The sequence below is a fragment of the Lucilia cuprina genome, chromosome 4 (genome assembly GCF_022045245.1).
Source record: "Lucilia cuprina isolate Lc7/37 chromosome 4, ASM2204524v1, whole genome shotgun sequence".
Taxonomy (NCBI): Eukaryota; Metazoa; Arthropoda; class Insecta; order Diptera; family Calliphoridae; genus Lucilia; species Lucilia cuprina.
The window spans coordinates 92,871,036-92,891,303 of NC_060952.1; the positions used below are offsets into that span (position 1 = coordinate 92,871,036).

At 31.0% G+C, this 20,268-nt stretch overlaps 3 protein-coding genes across 5 annotated transcripts; 1 reads left to right on the forward strand and 2 right to left on the reverse strand.

Moving 5' to 3' along the window:
- Positions 1-131: 131 nt before the first annotated feature.
- Positions 132-7,231, forward strand: LOC111682694 (exocyst complex component 4). Its single transcript, XM_023444686.2, has 10 exons — positions 132-247; positions 589-926; positions 989-1,742; positions 1,805-1,929; positions 2,350-2,646; positions 2,715-3,116; positions 3,177-3,588; positions 3,656-3,832; positions 6,083-6,289; positions 6,364-7,231. The coding sequence occupies exons 1-10, from the start codon at positions 188-190 to the stop codon at positions 6,538-6,540; spliced, it is 2,949 nt and encodes a 982-aa protein (XP_023300454.2). The 5' UTR covers positions 132-187; the 3' UTR covers positions 6,541-7,231.
- A 409-nt stretch (positions 7,232-7,640) lies between these two features.
- LOC111682688 (m7GpppX diphosphatase) lies at positions 7,641-13,023 on the reverse strand. Of its 3 annotated transcripts, none has more exons than XM_046950575.1 (4): positions 12,889-13,023; positions 8,926-9,417; positions 8,605-8,750; positions 7,641-8,425 (listed from the first exon to the last, which is right to left on the reverse strand). In XM_046950575.1, exons 2-4 carry the CDS (start codon positions 9,404-9,406, stop codon positions 7,799-7,801), a joined length of 1,254 nt encoding a protein of 417 aa, XP_046806531.1. In that variant the 5' UTR covers positions 9,407-9,417; positions 12,889-13,023; the 3' UTR covers positions 7,641-7,798. The 3 variants fall into 3 exon arrangements, with proteins under 3 accessions (XP_046806531.1, XP_046806530.1, XP_023300449.2); XM_046950574.1 differs by lacking the exon at positions 12,889-13,023 and adding an exon at positions 9,735-10,379; XM_023444681.2 differs by lacking the exon at positions 12,889-13,023 and having other exon boundaries at positions 8,926-9,719.
- A 304-nt stretch (positions 13,024-13,327) lies between these two features.
- LOC111682696 (nuclear receptor-binding protein homolog) lies at positions 13,328-19,676 on the reverse strand. Its single transcript, XM_023444690.2, has 2 exons — positions 17,777-19,676; positions 13,328-14,862 (listed from the first exon to the last, which is right to left on the reverse strand). Exons 1-2 carry the CDS (start codon positions 18,941-18,943, stop codon positions 13,363-13,365), a joined length of 2,667 nt encoding a protein of 888 aa, XP_023300458.2. The 5' UTR covers positions 18,944-19,676; the 3' UTR covers positions 13,328-13,362.
- Positions 19,677-20,268: the final 592 nt, after the last annotated feature.

The window sequence follows — 20,268 nt, forward strand, 5'->3', positions numbered from 1 at the left end:
TTAATTTAAACAAATAACATTCATAACATGTAAAAAATAACAACTTTTGAGAACAAGCATACAAAAATAAGAAATATAATCAGCTGCTTTATCACCACAGTCACCTTTTTTATTATGCCATGAATAAACCGTTGAGAAAATATCAACAAATTGGCATCCCTTCGCTTTAAATGTAGTGTTAAGCAATATGGCTACACCGCCACCACCAACAAAACCTCCGAGAGGTATAAAATATGGAAAAGATGAGGTAAATATTATTAAAAAATTATAAAAAATAGTTCAAAATATTCTTTAAACATTACTTCATGCCAAACAAATGAAGTTCTATGCAAACATAAAGTAAAAACATAAGAAAAACAACTTTAAAATTCTTACAAAAACTTTTCACAGTGATGACATTTTACAAGTTGCTGTTATCGTCTCATTAATGACAGCAAGCTGTCAAACTTTCCCCTATTTTTATTAATAACAATAAAAAAGAGGAACAATTTGCCAATACTAAAGAATTTTAGTTTGTTTATCTTTTAAACAATTTAAAGGGCGTTGTTATTTTACTATAAATCTAATTTTATTAACATATTTTTTCAGGCTGGCTGTGGTCTCATTGTTAATGTTATTAAATCATTGGGTCTCAGTGAGACCAATGAAGAACGTCAAAAAGAAAAATCTAAAATTGAAAATGAATTTAAGAAATCGGATAAAAGATTAAATGATTTGGTATCGAAACATGATCAACAACTATCACAGGTTATACCCTTGTTCACTAAAGTATCCACAGAGGTGAATAACAGTCGGGAGAAGATACATGCGGTTAAGGAGAATTTGAATGCCTGCAAAAGACTACTGCAATGTAGAAGGGAGGAGTTAAAGAAAATGTGGACAGATGTGGTGCAACATAAACATGTTTTAGTGATGTTGGAACAAATGTAAGTTTGTAAGGATATTAGTAAATCAAATGTTTTTAACAATTGCTATTATTATCATTTAGCAACGATTTACGTAAAGTGCCTCAAAGTGTGGTTAGTTATACTTCTAAGCGCCAGTATTTACATGCCAGTAAAGTCCTAACCGATGCTTTAAACTTAGTCAATGGCCCACTTAAAGAGGTGGAGGGTTTAGCTGACATACGCTCCGATCTAATGGGTCGTCGTCAACACTTGTATCAACGTTTGCATGAGGAATTAGTGGCTCAAGTCTACAACTGTTCAGCCAATGGTGTTTTAAATGATCTACAACGTTCCAATTCTCATCGTTTAAACGTAAACTTTTCACGCAACATAACAGCACGACGTTCAACCGATCGTATTGAGGCCAATGCTCGAGTACGCAAAGCTTTACAGGAAATGGCCCAAGGTGCGGATCTTTCGAAAACCGAAATAATCGAAGATGCTGATCTCATAGATCCCGAATTAAGTATGACCTATTTTATTGCCATAATTGTTGAGTGTTTTGGTATGTTGCAAAAAGTACCCGATTCCATTGAGAAATTACGTGTCGGCATACAAACTGAATTATTGGAAATCGTGCGCAATACCACACGTCAAATGATTGATAATTCAATAGTGTCTAATGAAAGTTATCCTCTGCTAACTCTATTGGATGTTATCTATAAACAATTTAAGGCCATAGCACGCACTCATGCCACGCTATTGAAGAATTTTTTGGTTGTTGTGCAAAAGTATCAAGTAGTGGGACCACAACATTATACTATAACCGACTATTGGTCACAGGCTCAGTCGGTGGTAAGTAATTTATGAAATTATTTAATAATAACATTTTAGTTTTAATTTTGTTTTATTTTTAGCTGCAATTGCTTTTAACCGATTATCTTGATATACAAAATGCTTCCGCTGATGATGCTTCACAATCTGCATATAGTGAGCCCACTAATAATATTAATACATTTTTCCTAAGACGCAAAGTTCCAAGGTATGTTATGTAAACTATTAGCCAAATAGGTTTCAAAAGTTTATAATCAAATCAAGTTTTATATGAAAACTTTTGAAGTCTTGTTTTTGGAGCTTTAAAGAACTTGTTTAATAATGTTTTAAAAACTATTTCCAATTCAAAAGAAAACGTTCTCCGTTTGACTATAAATGGTAATTAAAAAGAAAATCTTTTAAAATCCTTTAGTTTTGAAGAGATAAACCAGTAGAAAAAGTAATAATAAAGAATTAAATAAATACAAATCTTTAAAATTTAAGAATTTCTAGCAATTTATGCTTTTTAACTTTAAAAAGTCATTATCCTGGTAAACTGCTAGTTGTAGTGTTTATGTCTAACAAATAACCAACAATAATTAATCCTAAATATAAACATATTATTAATTGTATTGTTTAACATTTGCAGTACTAAAAAATCACTTTTTAAATTTGATAAATCATCCACCACCAAAACAACTCCAACGGAGAATACAAAAGAGCATCGACGCAATGTTTCCGATGTATCCAATGATAATTTAAATGCGGCTTTAAATGCTAGTGGCGGTAAAGCAGGTGGTGCTAGTTTTAAACAAACTCTTCCATATGAGAAGCAACGTGAAAAACTATTGATTTGTACACCCGATCAGGGGGTTATAACAAAAGTCTATTTACCTTTAATGGGTTACATACAAGAAATTGAAGGTTTTATGAAATGTAAACCAGGGTAAGCAGCAGCATTAAACATTTCTTAACAAAAGCAGTTTTAAAATTCTTATCCCCTCCTTCTTCTAGGCAACCTTGCAGTCTACATGATTTTATTGATAACTACATAAAGGATATATTCCTTTCCAAGGGTCACAATTCTCAATTACAAATGACTATTGATACCTTTTCGAAAAATCAAGATGTTTGGCGCGCCATTATAATGCCGGAAGAAATGAAATTAATGAATCTTTCACGGCCCATACTACAGTCCACGGCTAGAGTTGAAAGATGTTTAATAGAGACTAAACAACTTATACAAGATTTACCTTTCTACTCAGAGGAGCTATTGAAGACTGTATGCTCGGTTTTAAAAGATTATCGGGAAATTTGCCAGGCGGCTTATCGTGGCATAGTACAACCCGATACCGAGGATAAAAGAATTTATAGTGTTACCTGGTTAAAAGATGAGGATATTAGTAGATTTTTAAAGTAAGTCTTAATAACTCCTTTTTCCCATTTACTAAAGACAATTCCGTTTTTTTTTTCTAGAACTTTACCTAATTGGATGGATTTGAAAAATTCCACTCAACCTCCTACTAAACAAAATAAAAAATTACATCGCAATACTTTTGAGACCTCAGAAGAAGAAAGTCCTGTTGATGTACAACAACGTAATATAAGAGAAGCCGAAATGTTAATTAGTAATTTGGGCAAAGATGGTATTTCCCAACAAGAGATTTTAGCCGATATTAGTGTCCTTAAAGAGTTGGCCATACTGCAAGAGAGTATGGAATGGTTTTCGGCACGTATATCAGAATTTGCCAATGATTTGCGTAGACCATTGGGTAATGGCTTGACCACAGGTGTAGCGGTTAATGATGGCACTATTAAGGTTTTAACTAATTTGGCTTTGGAATTTGATGAGCTGGCCAATACTTGTTTGCTGGTTTTACATTTAGAGGTATTTGCGGTTAACTTATAACTACCATTTAAGAGCTAATTATTGTATTTTTTTTAATTTTATAAAGGTCCGTGTGCAATGTTTTCATTATTTGCGTTCAAAACGCCCACCATCACGTGTAGACAGTTTTATCGATTCGAAAGATGATATTTTAGAGCCTGATCGCCAGGTTCAGGTATTCACCAAACGTTTATCTGAAATGGATGAAGCTTTTAGGAATACTTTACATCCTAGAAAAACTAAGGTTAGTTAATGATTTTTAAAATCTTAATCAGTTAACTGCTTCACTTTAGTAATATCAAACTGAAGAAACTTTTTGTCTTAAAACCACATCTCAACATTTTTTTTTACTAAAGTGAAGTTGCAAATTGATTTTGTTAAGTAATAACTCAAGTTTTATTGATATTTTTAAGTTGTTTTTTTATAATCTAAGATGGTAGAGGCTAAAGTCATTAACATTGAGAGTTTTTGATGCATAAGATCAACAGCTGAAATCGGTCATTCAAAAGAAGTTTCCATCCCAAGAGCAGCAGGTTGTGTTTACAAACAACAACACCTAAACAATTGATTAGCAGTTGTAAGGGTTAAATCTTTAAACGATGAACATTCGGCTACTGTTAAGGACAAATTGAATTTTTTCAATTGTGGTGGACTTTTATGAAGTCATTTCTACGAAATTTAACATGAATGTTAAGACGAAAATTGTCTATCTAGTAGAAGTTAAAAACTGCCACGCCCCCTAATTAAAGAAATATACGCCCCCTTATTGTTCTTCGGAAAAAATTGCCCAGATGGGTGTGGCAGCGGGCAGAAAAAGTAATCCAGTGACGTTGCTTAAATTCCAATCTATCACTAGACATAAGTTTCAAACCGATAGCCCTCTTAGTTTAAAAGTTATTAAGAAAAATTTTAAAATGATTTTTGGACATTTTTGAAAATTTCTGGTTATAAAACTTTTTCAGCTTTTACTGAATAACTCGATCAAATCAAAAACAATTTGAATGAAATTTAGCATAAAGCTAGAGCACAAAATCAGCTTTCCATAGACATCAAAAATTATCAGTTAATTTCAATTATTATGGAAATATTCAACATTTTTGGATAAATTACAAAATTTCACCAAGTGGGCGTGGCAATGGGCGGGTCATACTATATTCACAAAATAGCTGAATTTTCACTCTACAATATGGCTTAAACTTCAAGACGATATCTTTATTAGTTTAGGAGTTATAAAGGTTTAAAGAAAAGTCTTTATGAGCATACACCTACTGTTAAATTCTGATCACCTATTACTTCACAAAAAAAGGACAAATTGATTTTTCAATTTTGGTGGCTTCACAACCATTTTAGTTTTTTATGAATATCTCCGGTATTAATGGAGCAATTTCTTGGAAATTTGACTTGAATGTTAAGACGAAAATTGTGTATCTAGTGGTAGTAGTAAAAAACTGCCACGCCCCCTAATTAAGGAAACATACGCCCCCTTATTGTTCTTCGGAAAAAATTGCCCAGATGGGCGTGGCAGCGGGCAGAAAAAGTAATCCTGTGACGTTGCTAAAATTCCAATCTATCACTAGACATAAGTTTCACACCGATAGCTCTCTTGGTTTAAAAGTTATTGAGAATAATATGAAAATCATTTTTGGACATTTTCGAAAATTTGTGCTTAGAAAACTATTTCAGTTTTCACTGAATAACTTCACCAAATCAAAAACAATTTGAATGAAATTTGGCATAAAGCTAGAGCACAAAATCAGCTTTCCATAGACATAAAAAATTATCAGTTAATTTCAATTATTATGGAAATATTTAACTTTTTTGGATAAATTACAAAATTTCACCAAGTGGGCGTGGCAATGGGCGGGTCAAACTATGTTCACAAAATAGCTGAATTTTCACTCTACAATATGGCTTTAACTCCAAAAAGATATCTTCATTAGTTTAGGAGTTATAAAGGTTTAAAGAAAATTTATTATGAGCATACACCTACTGTTAAATTCTGTTCACCTATTACTTCACAAAAAAAAGAACAATATTTGATTTTTCAATTTTGGTGGCTTAACAACGATTTCAGTTTTTTATGAATATCTCTGTCATTTATGAATCAATTTCTTTGATATTTGGCACAGATGTTAAGAAGAATATTGTCTATTTGGTGGAAATATAGAAAAACTGTCACGCCCACGCTTTTTTAACCCCTTTAATATAAAACTTACAAATTTGAAGCTTAAGGGCGTTGCAATGGGTAGAAAACATATTCAAATGAAAGCTAATATATCCATCTTTCATGAGACACTAGTTTTATGCCGATACCGTTTTTAGTTTAAGAGTTATTCAAAAAATAGTTAATGTGTTTATTATCCATTTTGCTTTAAAAGTATTTTCCTGTGAATTTGTTATCAGGTTATATTTCCTATTAATACATCTTTATACTTACTTTTCGTTTGCTGCTAGTGAAATACTTACATAACATTTTCCTCAATTTTCTTTTCAGTACATTTTTGAAGGTTTGGCACATTTTGCGGCACGTATTTTAATACAAGCCTCCAATACTATTGAACAAATCGATCAAATTACCGTACAACGTATGTGTCGTAATGCTTTAGCCTTACAACAAACCTTAAGTAATATAACAGCATCACGGGAGGTAGCACTCGATCAAGCTAAACAATTTTATGAATTATTATGCATGGAACCTGATGTAAGTGTTAATATTCATTTAATAATTTAAAAACTACATATTCTAATTAACAAATTTATTTTTTATATATTTAGGTCATACTCACCACTTTGGTGGAGCGTGGTTTACAATTCACAGAATTACAATATCTTAACGCTTTACAATTATCGTGCAAAGCACGCGGCATAACAGATTCCAATACTTTGGCCAATTATCAGCAAAGATTATCGGATATTTTGGGAGCAGAACCTTCCACTGGCATAGTCGTATAATATATGAATAAATACAAAAGAAACATACATACATGTTTTAACTAAAAACAAAACTTTTCTCTCTCTCTATCTATAGCACTTTCACTTTATATTGATGTCATCTTTTGCTTTATACATATATACATTCATAATATCCTTAAAGAGTAAAATGTTTTATTTACAATTATATATTATCATTTATTGTAGCTTTTAAGTCGTTTCTCTTTATCCAGCTTGAACCTACAGACACATTACAAAACATAAATATATTCTTCATATATGGCCTGAGTATAGTTATTATTATGTTTTTGGTTTTTAGTTAAGAGCTTAAAGTTTTTACCTTTGAATAGTTATTAAAGCAAAAGAAAATAATATTTATATTTATTTAAATGCAATTTTTAAGTTCAAATTTCAATGTTTAAACAAAACAAAAAGAAAATATATATATGTATACCTTTATAGAAAAAAAAGATAAACAAATTCATATAAACTACTATTATTGAAGAAAATCTTTACAGAAGGAAGCAGAAAAAGAAATTATGTACTCATGAAACAACTGGAAAACAACGTTCAATTCACTTGGTGATGTTTAAACAATTTTGCTTAACTAAGTTGTTCATTATTAATTAATTATATTATATAATATACATTATACAAAATAAAAACAAAACATATATGTATTATTTAAAGAAAACAAATAAAAAATGAAACATAATAGAAGAAAATATTGATGTTTTTTTTCTGCTAATAAGAAAAGTAGATTAGAAATGCTATATATCAATAGTTAGATCTATCTATCTATCTATCTATCTATCTATCTCTCTATCCCTCTATCTCTCTATCTTTCTATCTATCTATCTATATATCTATCTATCTATCTATCTATCTATCTATCTATCTATCTATCTATCTATCTATCTATCTATCTATCTATCTATCTATCTATCTATCTATCTATCTATCTATCTATCTATCTATCTATCTATCTATCTATCTATCTATATATCTATTTATCGTCATTTGCGTCATATAACCAGTAGTCTCTCAGGATGTTAAAAACACGAAAAATGTCAAACTTTCAAAACTTTTTTCAATCATATCGAAACAAAAAAGATTTCATATTTTTCAAGATTTAAACGTAAATAGTTTTTTTCATTTAATTAGTTTTTAAAGATAATAAAATGTTAAAATTTTGACTTAATTATAATTGCAAAAAAATATGTTCTTAGTACGTTAAACATAACAGTCCAACACTAGGATAATACCACAAACTTAATTTTTAGTTCGTCACAGCCTTTGGTTCGTCTAAAGCTTCATTAGTCTCATCGCTAAGTTTTGGTTTTTTAGCCTTAACATCATCTTCTTTCTCTTCTGCTGCAGCATCCAACTTTTCCGCTGAACGTTTAAGTGCTTTTCTAATGGTCATTTTAGCTTCATATAATTCCAAAAGTTTATTGCCATCATACAAAACAAACGGTAAAGTAGCTTTTTGATAATAATCATTTAAAAGTTCCAAATTATTAATGACAGTATCTAACATATGAGATTTTTCACACCAAATACCGGGAGCATCATTGCGTACAGGATTAATGTGTATATGCAGATGATAGAACGATGGTTGATAATGGAAATACATACGTAATTGAGTAGCTAGTATACCGTAACGTGATTCTATTACCTCAGCAATACGTGAGCGTATATTGCGCAATAAAGGAAGGTGGGAAGAATTGAGATCACGCAAAGATTTAATATCACGTTTATGAGTTATGGCTAAGACATAAAGATTTTCAACATTATGACCGTCCCACTTAAGATCAGGCAAGAGTATAAAACCATTTTCTGGATCAGGATCTTCAAAAATAATACGTTCAGTTTCTTGTTTATGTTCCAAAATATTGTAGACCCACTATAAAAAGGAAATTATGTTTTGGTTGTGTTTTTGTTTTTCTTTCAGCAATATTTATAAGTGGAAAAATAATTATTTTTCATATGATTTATCTTAACGAAAACCGTGTTAAGTATTAGTTAATAAAAAAACCTAATTTTTCATTGTAATACATATAATAAACAAATATCTGTACTTACCTCTAGGGAAAATTGACTTGAGGTAATGTAAGGAAGTGTTATTTCTTTATATAGCTCGGGAGTTTCGTTTATTACAAATTTCTGACAAATGGAATACTTTTCGATGTGTTTATCTGTAGCTGGATAAACAACAGTAGCCTTAACACCTAAATTTTAAAAGAAATTATATTAGAAACTTAAGGAATTAGTAAATAAGTATGTCTAACTAAAATGAAGATTTAAAACTAACAAAAAGTTAAAAAACATATTGGACATACAGTCGAACGTCCTTGGAACAATATAATTTCTCTTAATAACCTTAGTTTAACCTAAACAACTTACCACTTAATTTAGCCGGTGGAGTACATTGATAACTGCCGTAAATATTATTGATAAATTGTGTTTGTACTATTAAATCACTGCAAAAATAAGTAGGTTTCATTGGCTCCTCCTCCTCAGCCGTCTGCACATTTTCTTTAACACTTTTTTTACTGCCATTTTCTTTAGCATTCTCTTCCACTTCATCTTCTTCGTTTTTACCGGTAGCAACCTCACTTTCTTGGAATGCTTTCTTTTCAAATATAACAATAGCCTTATCACTTGGCGATGAATCGGGGAAATTACCCAATAAAGCTATACTCTTATTACGAGTATTATTATTAAGTATACGCTGCAAACGAAATTTATTCAAATTATAATTTGGTGTCTTTACAGGAGTTGTTTCTTCTTCATTGTTGCTTTCAGTTTTTGCCGCTTTCTCTGTAGTGGCAGAAGATTCTGTGGACTCATCACATTTTACTGCCTCAGTTGTTAAGGTTTCCATTTCATTGTTTACTAAAGTTTCAGGCATTTTTTTGTGTAATAATTATTAAGAATAATTAATAAAAATTATAAATTTTCACGTAAAATAAAACAAATAAAAGCACACTCAAAGTTCTGTGCACTCAATAAATTAACGACGTTGGCGGTTGTCACTAAAATTTTGAACGCCGTCTTAAAATTAACTCAAAGCCGTTATTAGTTTTATAATTTAACCCTTTAAAGTATATACATTTTTAGTGGCACAATGAGACTAAATTTTTTTAATCTAATAAGAACTGACTGTTAAAGGAAATTGCTAATTGCACCTTTTTAGGTCTACTAAAACTTACTTTTGATTGTTTAACGTTTTTTTGCCAAAGAAAATAAAACCACATGTGAAAATTTTTAGTTTTTTTGTTTGTTTTTGTCTTCATTATATGAAATTTTTTGTTTTTTTTTATTTTCGAAATGTTTTTTTTTGTTATGATTTGTTTTTCATGTTGCTATTATTAAATAATGTGGTTTTTATATGTATATCGTATATGAATGATGCCTGCTGGTATTACTATTTATGATTTTTTTTATTTTCTTGTGGTAATACTTTATATATTTTTTTTATTATTTAGTTAAACGATTGATGATTTATGTTTGGTTTTTTTTTCTTTAATTGTATCTATGGAAATTTGTTTGTTGAAATACTAAAAAAAAATGTCAAATTTAAATGTTAATTTCTGTTATTAAAGAAATTTTTGTTACGGTTACTTTATGAATTACAATGAATACATTAAATAAGCTATATAAGTGTAAGGGGTTTGTTAATGTGAATTTCTTTAAATTTTTTTCGGGGAGGTTGATTTTAGTGTATCAGGAAATCTTTGTTTTTTTATACACATTTAGCATCAATCTTTTTTCTTAATATATTTATATTTATGTTTTTTTATTATTCTTCATGTTGTTGTCTTGCTTAAATTTACATATATAGATTTATTTACTGATCCATAATCAATAATAATAATAATAACTTTTAGTAATAATAAAGCGCACATTTTTTGTTTTTTTTTTTCATTCATTTAAATGGATTTTTTGTGTATGCTTAAAAAATGTATAATATGAGTAGTCACAGTCATTAAATAAAATCTTATTTATTTTCAAACATTTTACTTTTTTTTCTTTGTTAAATTATACTTAAAATAGTTTACACAGCGTAAATAATAATAAAACGAAAAACTTATGACAATTGTTGTTAATTTATTAATGGATTTTATTGTTTATATATGAAACATTTAAATTTTTTTGGAGAGTTATTTAAAAAGTGTATGTGTGTCTCGTCTTTATTTATTTAATGAATTCTTTATTATTATACTTTTTTGTTAAATTATATTTTAGCCATCTAAGTAAGTTATTTTTCTTTTATTTATTTAATTAATTTTTTAATTTTGCTTTTTTATTTTAAGTTTTTAATGTCTTTGCTTTTTGGAAGCCTTGATTTTATTTACGTTTAAATCTGTTTTGTTTTTATCTAAAATAATTTTTAATTACTTTGTTTAAGGGGGGGAGTTTTTTAAGATTCCTTAAAAAACTTTCTTTTTTTTTAATTTAAATTCACTTAAAAAACACACAATAAATATCAAAAATTATGTATGTATGTAGTTTAAAAACATTTTTTAGTTTTTCTTATTATGTTTATTTAATTTTAGTCTTTCTTATCATTTAAAAGTTATTAATGAAAATATTCCATCCCCTCTTCTCTTACTCTCCCTTTTTTTGTTTAATTTATTAAAAAAAAAAAAGAAAAAACAAATAATACATTTATAAATGAGTAAACTACGTGACTGGACTCAATATTTAGTTTTTCCTTTTTAAATATTATTTTAAAAATAAAAATATGTATACAAATGAAAAGTTTATACTCTTTTCTTTTAAGAGCTGTTAAAGAATAATTGAGTCATTTTGTTTTTAGTTTAATATTCGTTTTGCAAACTTAAAGAAATTATTTTAAAACAAATTTTTTGGTTGGAAATATTATAAGTATTTTTTTTCGTAAATTTAACAAAAATAAATAATAAATTTGACAAAAAGATTTTATTAATTTAAAGGCAAAGATTGTTAAAAAAAACATGTTTGTTTAGCATTCGTTTTTTTTCTTAGTGTTTTGAACTAAAATGGAAAGAAATATTTATGGAATTGTTAAGAACTCTGTATAGAATATTATATATATGTTTTTTTAAATTTATGCAAATGTATATTAGATTGTTTTATACTTTTGTCGAAAAATAAACTATGTGAGACAAAATTTAGTCTATAGTTTATAAATCAGTTCACAGTCTAGTCTGTAGTATAACGTATAGATTATCTATAGTCTTGCTATTGGACTATAGCTAGACTACACATTCTACATATAGTCCAATCTATATTTTACTCTATAAGTCTTTTGTTTATAGTCTAGCTTATATAGTCTAGTCTATAGTCTAGTCTATAGTCTAGTCTAGCCTATGTTTTGGTCTATTGTCTAGTATATAGTTTAGTCTATAATCTATTCTATAGACTAGACTATAGTCTAGACAATAGACGAGAATAAGTCTACATTACAAACTAGACTATGGTCAAGTCTAAAGTCTAATCTATAGCCTAGTCTAGTCTATAGTCCAGTCTAGGCAATCGACTAGTCTAATCTATACTCAAGTCTAAAGTCTAGTCTTTCGTCTAGTCAATAGTCAAGTCTATAGTCTATAGTGTAGTCTTTAGTCTAGTCTTCAGACTAGTCTATAGTCTAGTCTTCAGACTAGTCTATAGTCTAGTCTACAGTCTAGTCTATTGTCTGGTCTATAATCTAGTCTATAGTCTAGTCTATAGTCTTGTCTATAGTCTTGTCTATAGTCTATTCTATAGTCTAGTCTATAGTCTAGTCTATAGTCTAGTCTATAGTCTAGTCTATAGTCTAGTCTATAGTCTAGTCTATAGTCTAGTCTATAGTCTAGTCTATAGTCTAGTCTATAGTCTAGTCTATAGTCTAGTCTATAGTCTAGTCTATAGTCTAGTCTATAGTCTAGTCTATAGTCTTGTCTAAAGTCTAGTCTATACTCTGGTCTATAGTCTAGTCTATAGTCTAGTTTACAGTCTAGTCTATAGTTTAGTTTATAGTCTATTCTATAATGTAGTATATAGTCTAGTCTAAAGTCTGGTTTAGTATATAGTCTAGTCTATAATCTAGTCTTGTTTAGTATGTAGTCTAGTCTATAGTCTAGTCTAGTCTGTAAAATAATCTACAGTCTAGTCTATAGTACAATGTATAGGCTAGCTATAGTGTAATAGTCTACTATAAACTCAATCTAAACTATCTCTATAGTCCAATCTATAACACATTAGTTTAAAACAATCTAATATTAAGTAATCAAAAGTAAATTAGCATAAGTCTTAGCTAAGTAATAAAACGATTTACTACTTAACTAATAGCAATAAAATTGTTAAAAATGTTTCATTGTAATGAAGAAAAACAAATCTTACCTTTAACTTAATTATTTATGTAGCTGTTACTGTTACTTTTCCTGTTGAAATCATTCTTTAGTTAGTGCAGACAGCAAGAGTTAGAGAGAAGTTTGTTTCAAATATATATGCTGCTTTCTTCAATGGCTTAATAATTAGGAATCATTGCGTTTTCATATAACATGGCATTTGGATGTTTGGATTGTTTGTTTGGCTGGCTGGCTACCTTTTTAGCGAATGTTTCCACAAGATGTTTTATTAAAATCAATTTACGTATTTAAAAGAGAAAAAGGACCATAAAGGACTAGAGTTTTTGTGTTATATGTCTTCATTAAATCCTCTTGAACTTTCCATTGATTCGACTTTTCTTTAATGTTTATCTTTTATTTTTTGTTTTGTTTTGATTTCAACTTGTTGTTTCTTTTACTATAAATAATAGATTAAAACAAAGAAAGAAGAATATGGGTTTGTTTTGCTTTAATTATTTAAATACTATTAATTGATAGTTGTAGTTGAAGAGGTGGAAGTGGTGGTGTTAGTAGGTATTGCAGTAGGTATAGGGGAAGCTGAAAAGTTAGTATGAAGAGGAGAGGCATTTACAGCAGGATTTAAGTAAAGTTGCTGCTGCTGTTGTTGTTGTTGGTGTTGTTGCTGCTGAAGATGATGGCTAGTGGTATTGTCAACCACATCCATAGATATCATAGAGGGATCTATATGTTGATGTAATTGCTGTGGCTGTTGAAGATGTTGCGGAGGAGAATGTTGGTGTTGGGGATGATGCTGTTGCTGTTGTTGTTGTTGCTGATGTAACTGTTGCTGATGCTGTTGTTGTTGCTGTTGTATTTGCTCATGTGGCACATACATAACATGACCGGCTAAGGGATCTACCATAGGCACCGTTACAGTACCGGTCAAACCCAAAGCTGTAGCAGCTGCCGCAGTTGGTGGCATGGGCGATGTTAAAGCAGTTGTTGTTGTCAATTGTTGCTGTTGTTGTGGCTGCATCTGAACCTGTGCCTGATTTTGTGCTTGCAGCATTAGTGATGCTGTTGCAGCGGCAGCATCAGAATCAGCTATAGACCAATTTCTTTCCATTTGACTAAGGGATGTCATACTAGGATTGGCTGGTAATGTCTTTGTTATCATTATGGCATTATTGTTATTGTTGCTACTGTTGTTGTTGTTATTATTATTGCTTGTTGCAGTGTTGACGTTAACATTGCCACTGCTGCTGGGTTCATTTATTGTAGCACTAAATGTACGCTCCTGAGCTCCATATTCACCATAGGCGGCTCCACCCTCCGAAAAGGTACTGCGCAATGTTTCTTCTAGCAGAGCCTGTATCTTATCCTGATCATCTATATGCACAAAACCTAGACGCACCAGTTCTTGTGTTAAATCAGAGGCCGTATCATTTTCGGTAACATCACAAGATAGCTGACGATTCATTTTATCATCCATGCGTAAAAGTATGGTCATGAGTATATCACTACTACCCTCCTTTAGTTTCTTGACACTACACATCATATTGACAATACGACGTGATTCAATGTCAACCGGCTCCGGTGTGGCTGACTTAACGGAATCAGCACGTTCTGGCGAAGCAGCCCTTGAACGGAAATGTGGTGGTTTCTTACCACTAAACGATGTCAAGGGATATACACCAAACTTAACATCCTCCACAAACTTTTCCAATTTATCAGCCGATGGCACATCCGATAAACGATATTCTTTGATTGTTACTCTGGAAACTTTTTGTTTTTGTTGTTGCTGTTGTTCGGCCTGTTGTTCTTCGGGTGTTGAGGCATTAGCCTCAGCAGTCTGTTGTGGTTTTATCTCCTCTTCTATGCTGCTGGTCCATTTTATATGAGCCATTACGACATCGGGACGATTGTATTTTTGCATCATGCCATCGATAACAGTTTCCGAAAACATTGTACGATTCTTAGGTGAAAAAATTAAACAATGGGCAGCCAGTAGTTTCAATGAATGCACCTGTTTGGTAAAAGAACATAAGGGGAAGAGAAAAAGTGAACAAATATAAAGAAATCCGCGGTAAGGACACATAAAACACTAGATAAATAAAACGTTTAGATTTTATTAAAGAAAATTTAAAAACAAACGAATGTTATGATTTTAATTCGTTAGGAAATGGGAATGAATAAATCTTCAAAAGATTTGTTTCATTAGATGTTTTGCAAAATTGATTTAAGTTCAAAATTTTTAAACATGTTAAGGGAATTTCGATAAATTTGAACATAATTACGATGTCGTATCATTCTAGCGTTGTATGTCATAAACATTTTTCAAATAAAATTTTTTGAAACAAAAACAAATCAATTATAAAAGAATTACAACGTACTACGATACAACGGTACAACACCGATTGTGAATTGGTCAATAGAATAAGGTTTTTTCTAATTATTTAAAGAGTTTAGTTTGTATATCAAACTATTTACATTATATTATTAAAAACAAAGTTTTTTTGCTGCTCAAATATTTGCTAAACTAATGCCAAAAGCAAACAACTCTAGACAACACATGCAACCTATTAGCTTTTAAAATTATCTTTAAAATATAACAACAAAATCTTGTCTATTTCCTCAAATGTGTATTTGCACCTTGAAAGCGTTTAAATATTTATTATGTCATTAAAAACTAAAGAAATTTTAGTTATTTGCTAGTTCAGAATAGTTTTATTCCATACAAAAATCATATTCTTTATTAGCTTTGCTCTGCTATTACAACAACTGTTTGTAATATTTCAATTTGTTGCTTTATTATATATATTTTTTTTGTATTTAGCCCGCATTCTTCTTATAATTCAATTACTAATGAAGGTTGAATCAGTTTGTCATCGTTGAGTATAGTAGAAAAGATTCCATATTAGAGGTCATTTTATTAAGTGAAAAGTTCAATGACAAAACTATTTATTTGCAAATACACAGCATTATACAATTAAGCTTAAAGAATAAAGGCTAATACCTACTACTGTTAGTTGTCGAACGATTTGTCTGTCTGTCTTTAAGGAGATATGTATATACATAATTTCTAATGCAGGCTGATTTAAATGGTTTTACAAAAAGGGTAACAATATAAATACATTTACGAATCAATAAATTTGAAATTTTCATTATAATAAATTTCAAAATAACTTTACACAAGGACATTACACAACACCAATTATTCCGGTACACCTAGATAGAATATCAAATTAAGTTTTTCTTTTTGGTTTATTCACTATAATCAAAGACATTATTATTTAAATTTTTAAAACTAACAACAGAATAGCAATAGCACAATAAAGAATTGCACAAAAATGTTCAAAAGTTATAAATTTAATTAAATTTAATCAAAATAATGAAATTTTCTTCCTTCTAAAATAAAAAACTTGTTGAAAATATGAAAACATATATCTTTACATTCCCCTTGTCTACCTTAAAGCATAATAAGTATTCCCTAAACAATTTGCTATTGTAATTGAAATCAAAGTGAATTAAAATTTTCTTGTTACAATCATATTTTCAAAGAAATTACACAAAAGTTCCCTTGGCACTTGTCCCAAGTGCATTTTTGTAATCCTTAAGGTATGCTATATATAAATGTATCATTGAGTGCGTGTTTTTAAGTTGGCAATTAAATGTCAATTAATAATTAGATTACTTTAATCTAAAAATGAATTAAATCTAAATCTTATTCTCTTTTGATAACAAATTTAAACTTTAGTGTTGCCATATAAAACAACAGTCAAAGGTGTTTTATTTGCTATGAAAAAAAAACAGTGCATGTTTTATTAAAAAGAAGAAGAAGACAACTGTTAATGTGATATCAATAAAAACCAAAAGAAAGTGTTAAGCAAGAACTAAAAAACATTTTTTTGTTAATTTTTATAAAAATTGTATTCATTTTCAGCTGTTTACACTAAAATTTAACTGAGTACTCAAAAATTACATTCAAGGATTAATTTTAATGCAATCGCTAATCGTTCACCTAAAGATTGGCCCTTAAAGAGAAAACCTCATACCATTGACTTTGATTAGTCAGCTATAATGTCCTACATACAGTTTGTTGTTCTTGCAGTTATTGGTGTTTGTACTACTGCTGCTGCTGTCGTTTGTTGTTGTTGATGTAGTTATTATACCCTACACCAATTTAGTGGGGAGTTTATATAAGCTTTGTTTTGATGATTGTAACGCATAATAATATAGGGCTTATACCCACCTTAAAGTATACAATGTCCGACCGTCTATATGTTTGTCTATGTAAACCTTGTAGTCAAATTACTATTGTTCCATTGGCGAAGCCTATTGAAAATAGTTAACATTGGTCCATTATTTCACCTAGACCCATACAACTGAACCCGAATAGGGCTTTTAAGTTCATAATTAAGTTAAATACATATACTCCTATTTCGACAAAAAGCTGTAAAACCAAGTTCTACACTAGCCTTGATGACACTCACGAACTTTATAATTTGACCCTAGTCCCTTAAAAAAGCCCCCTTCAAAACTTGACTTAAATGTCCACAATTTTGTTTAACAATAAATTTTATAATAAAAACTTTATAATAAAAACTAATTAACATTTTATTTTTGTAGCAGGTGTAAGGATATTAAATGTCGTCTTCGCCTGACTATAATTTCTTACTTGTTTTTTCATTATTTTCTTCATCAATACAACACATACATATGGATAAAGAAACTATGAAAAAATAAATTTGCAAAAAAGAGAAAAACACACACACACAGATAGCAGCAACAACAAAACAGAAAAAAATGACAGCAAAAACATACATAGTGCACAGAAACAGACGGACGGTTGGATGGATGGGCAGACAGAAAGACATACACACATTCATACATATATACCGACATATTCTGTAGAGATATTTAAACAATTACTCACTCACCTCAAATAGTAGCGGATGAAAAAGTATATCACTGGCATTTGGCCTCTCGGATGGATTTCTCCGCAAGCACTTAAATATTAAATCCCTTTGTAGATCATGTTCTAGACTATTAATTGTCCTTAATATTGTCTCTTCATTGATGGTGGTGGATGTTTCACCAGCACTATTTTGGATCTCGAGAGCGGCCATCTCAAGGGCACACATGCCGAAAGCGTAAATATCGACGGCGGCAGTTAGCTGTTCGGCAGCACCATATTCGGGGGCCATAAAGTGCTGAGCAGCCTGTTCGACGTCCTTGTGCTGCTGATGGCGGACACTGTAGTGGACCGCATCGGGTACAACGGTGCCGATTTTAACGAGACCATTGTGTTGGATGAAAATGCTATCACAGGTTAGGTTGCCGTGGATGATGGGCGGTATGCAGGAATGCAAATAGTTGAGCGCAGATAAAATCTGTGTGCACCAACGACGCCAGGCCTCTAGGGGTAGACGTTTGGCGTTGCGTTTGGTACGTTTAAGGAACTGTTTTAAAGAACCAGACGACATAAATTCCGTTATGAAGATAACGCGCGGCCGGTCAGGCTGTCGAGTATCTGTCCAGTAGCGATGGAACTTAACTAAGTTTTGGTGGTCCAATTGTAGAAGATTGTCAAAGACTTGACGCATTTTGTCTTCCTGCGACTTCAGCTCCTGTAGACTGGCATATTGCACCTCATTCCAGACGACTTCTACACCCTCCTCGGTGTCCATAGCCAGATGGACACAATCGATACCGGGGACATCGCGTTGATCGACTTCTTCGCGACGTTTTAACCATCTCCCGCAGGGGGATTCTTCGAGAATTTCACTCTCATCTTCCGAATCATCACCAGACTCGCGCGGTGAAGAATCAGCTGCCATATTGAGGGCATCTGCTGATGAACTAGAACCAGCCACAGCCATAGTAGAGGTTGATGTTGTAGTACCCGCAGTAATACCAGCTATTATCTGTGGTGGTGTGTGTTGCTGCTGCTGATGCTGTAAATGTTGTGATGAACTGCCACCACTGCTACCGGCACCGCTGCCGCCACCACCTCCGCCACCACTTCCGCCATTGCCTCCGGCACTACCCCCACTACCACCGCCAACACCGACATTATTGCCGGCTTGTGCTTGATTACCGGACATTGACAGCTGAGTGGCTGCGTCAAACGCCTCCACTAGCAATGTGTGTGTTTTGCAAACTAAGCCGGTGTCTGCTCCCTCTGCTCACTGTGTATGTGTTTTGTTTGCCAATTGTGCTATAGGTTCGTTTAAATTTCAATTAATGTCGGCTAATTTTTGTTTATTTTATGTGTTTAGTTTCTTCTTTTTCACTTTGCTGGCCTTGATTGGAGGCTTTATTTTTACGTTGTTTATGTGTACTGTGCCTTCCTTTTGTCTTCTTCTAAATCTCCAGAACTGCCTCTGTCTGGTAGCAGTCGGTGCTTTATTGGATTTTCTCGTTTTATATTATTTATTTTTCTTTGCTTTTCGTTTGCTCGATGATCGTTTATGTTTTTTCGCGTTTTAATCTTTTCCTTAATGTTGTTGTAGTTGTTGCTTTTTCTACTGCTGTCTTTAAGGCGTATGAGTGTTTTTTTAACTTTTTTTGCTTTGCCTCTTTTTGAAGTATTTTTTTTTTCTATTTTTTCGTACTTTTTTCACTTGTCTTGCAGTCGTTGTTTTTCGTATATTTCTATAATGAAATAATTCGCTTCAATTTCTTGGTATTTCAACACTCTTTAACTTTATGTTTCAAAGTATTAGATTAATTAATAAATACATTAATTAATAAATCTTCATTACGAATTTTTTCCAAAAAAATGAAAATCAATTCATTATTGACTCAGTGTCACCAAGTTTGCAAAAATTATTCATTTGACATTTCGCAAATGTCAAATTTGAGAAAGTATTACAAGTGCTGCCAAGTTGTGTGTATATAGTTTTCTTCTGCAGCAGATTTGATGCGTTTCACACACAAACATGTATAAAATAACATAGCTCTGATAAAATTAACCATGCAAATTTGAAGCCGCATCAAGATTTGCTGCGTACAACACACAAATACGATAAACGGCCTCTAACCTATTGAAAAACTTCATAATAACAGAAATTTTGCTCAAATTAGCTAATTTGTTGAAATACAAATATTGATTTTTATAAATATTAACTTCCGTTTTTAAAACGGATATTTAATACCGTTAAAAAGTGTTAAAAAAATCAGCACAGTGCTGCTAAGTTCATGTGCAGCCGATTTTAAGATGTCGCCAAAATTTTTATTGTCAGTTGTCGTCGTTTGCAAACTTAAGCAAAAATTTACCTAGTGCTTATGTACAAGACAGGCATAGGAAACTTTTTTGTGAGAGAAGTAGAAAAATGTTTAAATGTAGTGTTTAATATTGTTGAAAATATTTTTTGAAAAACTCAGTTGAAGAGTTACACGCAATTTTAAGCCGCCACCGACATTTTTA

Excerpts from the sequence above, each read along its gene's own strand:
- LOC111682696 (XM_023444690.2), bottom strand. The coding sequence starts at position 18,943 with ATGTCCGGTAATCAAGCACAAGCCGGCAATAATGTCGGTGTTGGCGGT. Across the intron at positions 14,863-17,776 it reads TTCATCCGCTACTATTTGAG|GTGCATTCATTGAAACTACT; the intron begins GTGAGTGAGTAA and ends TTTACCAAACAG.
- LOC111682688 (XM_023444681.2), bottom strand. The coding sequence starts at position 9,433 with ATGCCTGAAACTTTAGTAAACAATGAAATGGAAACCTTAACAACTGAG. Across the intron at positions 8,751-8,925 it reads TCCACCGGCTAAATTAAGTG|GTGTTAAGGCTACTGTTGTT; the intron begins GTAAGTTGTTTA and ends TTTAAAATTTAG. Across the intron at positions 8,426-8,604 it reads CAAGTCAATTTTCCCTAGAG|TGGGTCTACAATATTTTGGA; the intron begins GTAAGTACAGAT and ends TCCTTTTTATAG.
- LOC111682694 (XM_023444686.2), top strand. The coding sequence starts at position 188 with ATGGCTACACCGCCACCACCAACAAAACCTCCGAGAGGTATAAAATAT. Across the intron at positions 1,743-1,804 it reads GGTCACAGGCTCAGTCGGTG|CTGCAATTGCTTTTAACCGA; the intron begins GTAAGTAATTTA and ends TTTTATTTTTAG. Across the intron at positions 6,290-6,363 it reads TATTATGCATGGAACCTGAT|GTCATACTCACCACTTTGGT; the intron begins GTAAGTGTTAAT and ends TTATATATTTAG.